This window comes from Palaemon carinicauda, unplaced genomic scaffold (genome assembly GCF_036898095.1).
Source record: "Palaemon carinicauda isolate YSFRI2023 unplaced genomic scaffold, ASM3689809v2 scaffold3233, whole genome shotgun sequence".
Classification (NCBI taxonomy): domain Eukaryota; kingdom Metazoa; phylum Arthropoda; class Malacostraca; order Decapoda; family Palaemonidae; genus Palaemon; species Palaemon carinicauda.
The window spans coordinates 10,001-12,500 of record NW_027170905.1 but is presented as its reverse complement, the minus strand read 5'-3'; the positions used below and the strand labels follow the sequence as shown (position 1 = coordinate 12,500).

Here is a 2,500-nt window from a genome sequence, read left to right as displayed (position 1 = left end):
TTCTGGAATTAAGACCATGCTGTAGGTAAGAATATACCTCAGGATAATGCTTTCTTTGTTCATTGTTTAACAAGTAATTTATAGCCTGGGCAAAGTAATTAGCGACTGGGGAGCAAGCAATTTTCGCTTTCAGCTTCCACTTGTGCACCACTAAGAAAATTCTGCGAAAAATCAATACAAGTTTCCTGAAATTGGAATAATTATTAATATCAATAAGATTGTTAGCAACTTCAATAACCTGAGCTGTGGAAGGAGTTGCTTGAACCTCAGTGGGCATCTCAAATGCTGGTATGGTAGTTGATAATTCTGGAACTTCATTTATACTTAAATTTGGTCCTGAAAAAAAGCAAGAATTTTGCAACTGGTTGTATGACACACATCTGGTGATTATGTCCGCAGGATTGTTTTTCCCTGAAATAAAGCTAAATTTTATAGGAACCGTTTCACACATTCTTTGTATATTATGAAGTCTGTTTACGACAAATGGAGAATGTTTATTTAATTTGTCCAATTTCAAGGCAGCAGAATTCAGCCAATGTAAGGCACAGAGAGAATCAGTATATACGTAAATATTATTAACCTTTAAGGGTTTTAAGCAAGCAGATCCAGACAAATCTTTGTAAATCTCAAGAGCACACTCAACACTTAAATGTATTGCATTAAGTTCCAGAGAGGGCATGGATTTACTCTTAAGTTGCTTATTTACAAGTCGGTTTTTGGCATGTATAAAGCTTAAGCGATTGGATTCAATATGTTGTAAATAGAGTACACAACCGAATATGTCCTTACTAGCATCTGAAAAAATATAAATATCATAACTGCCATCTCGTGGACCAACACACCTAGCAATTTTTAAAGGAGGAGCTCTGTTGGTTTGCCTGCAAATATTAATCCATTCTCTCTGCAATTCTTGCGTTAATGGTTGATCCCAATGTAAATTCTTTTGACACTGTAATTGATGCATGAACAATCTACAGCGGTTAAACAATGGCATATTAAAACCAAAAAGGTCAAACTGTGAAGCAATTGTTTGTAAAAGAGACCTTTTAGTATTAGCATTGGGATCAAGAAAAATTGGTTTAGTGAAAATTTCGTCGGAACATCGATCCCAGTTTAAACCAAACAACTTGTTACGTAAAGGCGTAGCTGCCTCGGCTTCGCGGTCCACTTCATCCTGTAAAGTTGAATCATTAGTTACAACCTGCTGAATGTCAAATTTATAGGGATTGAATATATTGGAAAGCTGTTTATACGACCACTCTAACTCCTCTGAAGTATTGGCAGTAATGGCCCCATTGTCCATATAAATCATGGAATAGATAGATTTCTTTAAATCTGCTATTCGAGAATCCTCTGAAGGTTGTAAAACAAGTATGTAATATAATAAAATCATTAATAAAAAGGGACTACATCTAAGGCCAAAAGGTAATCTTACATTCTTAAAAGCCAATAAGGAAAAATCGCCTTGATTCACATTTTTGTACCAAAAAAATAACAACTTGGACTGATCAGTTTCTGTTAAGGATAACATATTAAAGGCTTTCTTAAGGTCAAATATGAGTAACTTTTGGTCAAATCTAAGCTGTAAAAAAGAAGATGACAATTTTTGGTTTAACGTAGGCCCTGAATACATGCACTGGTTATGTGACAAAGATATATTATTGGAAGAATCCCTAAGGTTAGACAAAAATACAATCCTACATTTGGTACTATCCCTATCCAGTTTAAAGATAGGCATGTGTGGTAAAAAAGAATGTTGAGGATTCTCACTTTTAAACACTTCTAAATCATAAATGGGTTCAATTATGCCTGCCTTCAATTGCTCCTTAATTGTTTGGTCAACGAGCTGCAAACGTTCTGGATGTCGTTTAAGTCTCTTGAGGTTAGACCTTAATATCAACTTAGATAGATTTTCATTCTTTGAAAGTAAATGAGAAACTTTCCCATTCCACAGCAAGGGAACGATAATACGTCCATCAGACTCCCTACGACGAAGGGTTTTGATGGCAAATTCGACCAACTGGTTATTAAGTTCAATACTTTCATCATTGTAGGAATTCTGATCGTAATTTAAGTAATAATTGCATTCAGACTCTAGAAGTTGATCAGTGGCCTGTTGCAGTGGTTTCTCCATAAGCATACCTCTTTCATTTATTACAGAAAATGAACAGTTTACCTCAAAGTTATTATTAACGTCATCATCGGCAAAAATATCAACTTTAGAGTTCAGCAAAAATGAATTACTCTGGATATGAATAGCAGAACTACACTCAAATGGGTTACTAACAGCCGAGGTTGGCACTCTCTTATCAGCTAAATTATCAATATTCTTGATCATTAAATCAATGCTACCAGACAACAAAATACCTGCATGACACTCGGTATACATCGATGAATTTATTCCTCCAAAAACTGTATCTGTACCTGCAATACAATAAGCGAAGTCTGTACCTAAAATGAGCTGAACATTATCAATTTCATGAGAAAATTTATTAAGGAA

At 34.8% G+C, this 2,500-nt stretch overlaps 1 protein-coding gene across 1 annotated transcript in view; it reads right to left on the bottom strand.

The window, feature by feature from the left end:
• Positions 1–2,500, bottom strand: part of LOC137636549 (uncharacterized) — a 6,602-nt gene that overhangs the window by 2,631 nt on the left and 1,471 nt on the right. The window contains exon 1 of the mRNA XM_068368949.1: positions 1–2,500. This exon is cut by the window's left edge and continues 1,969 nt beyond it; it is cut by the window's right edge and continues 1,471 nt beyond it. Coding sequence (XP_068225050.1) covers positions 1–2,500 — 2,500 coding nt within the window.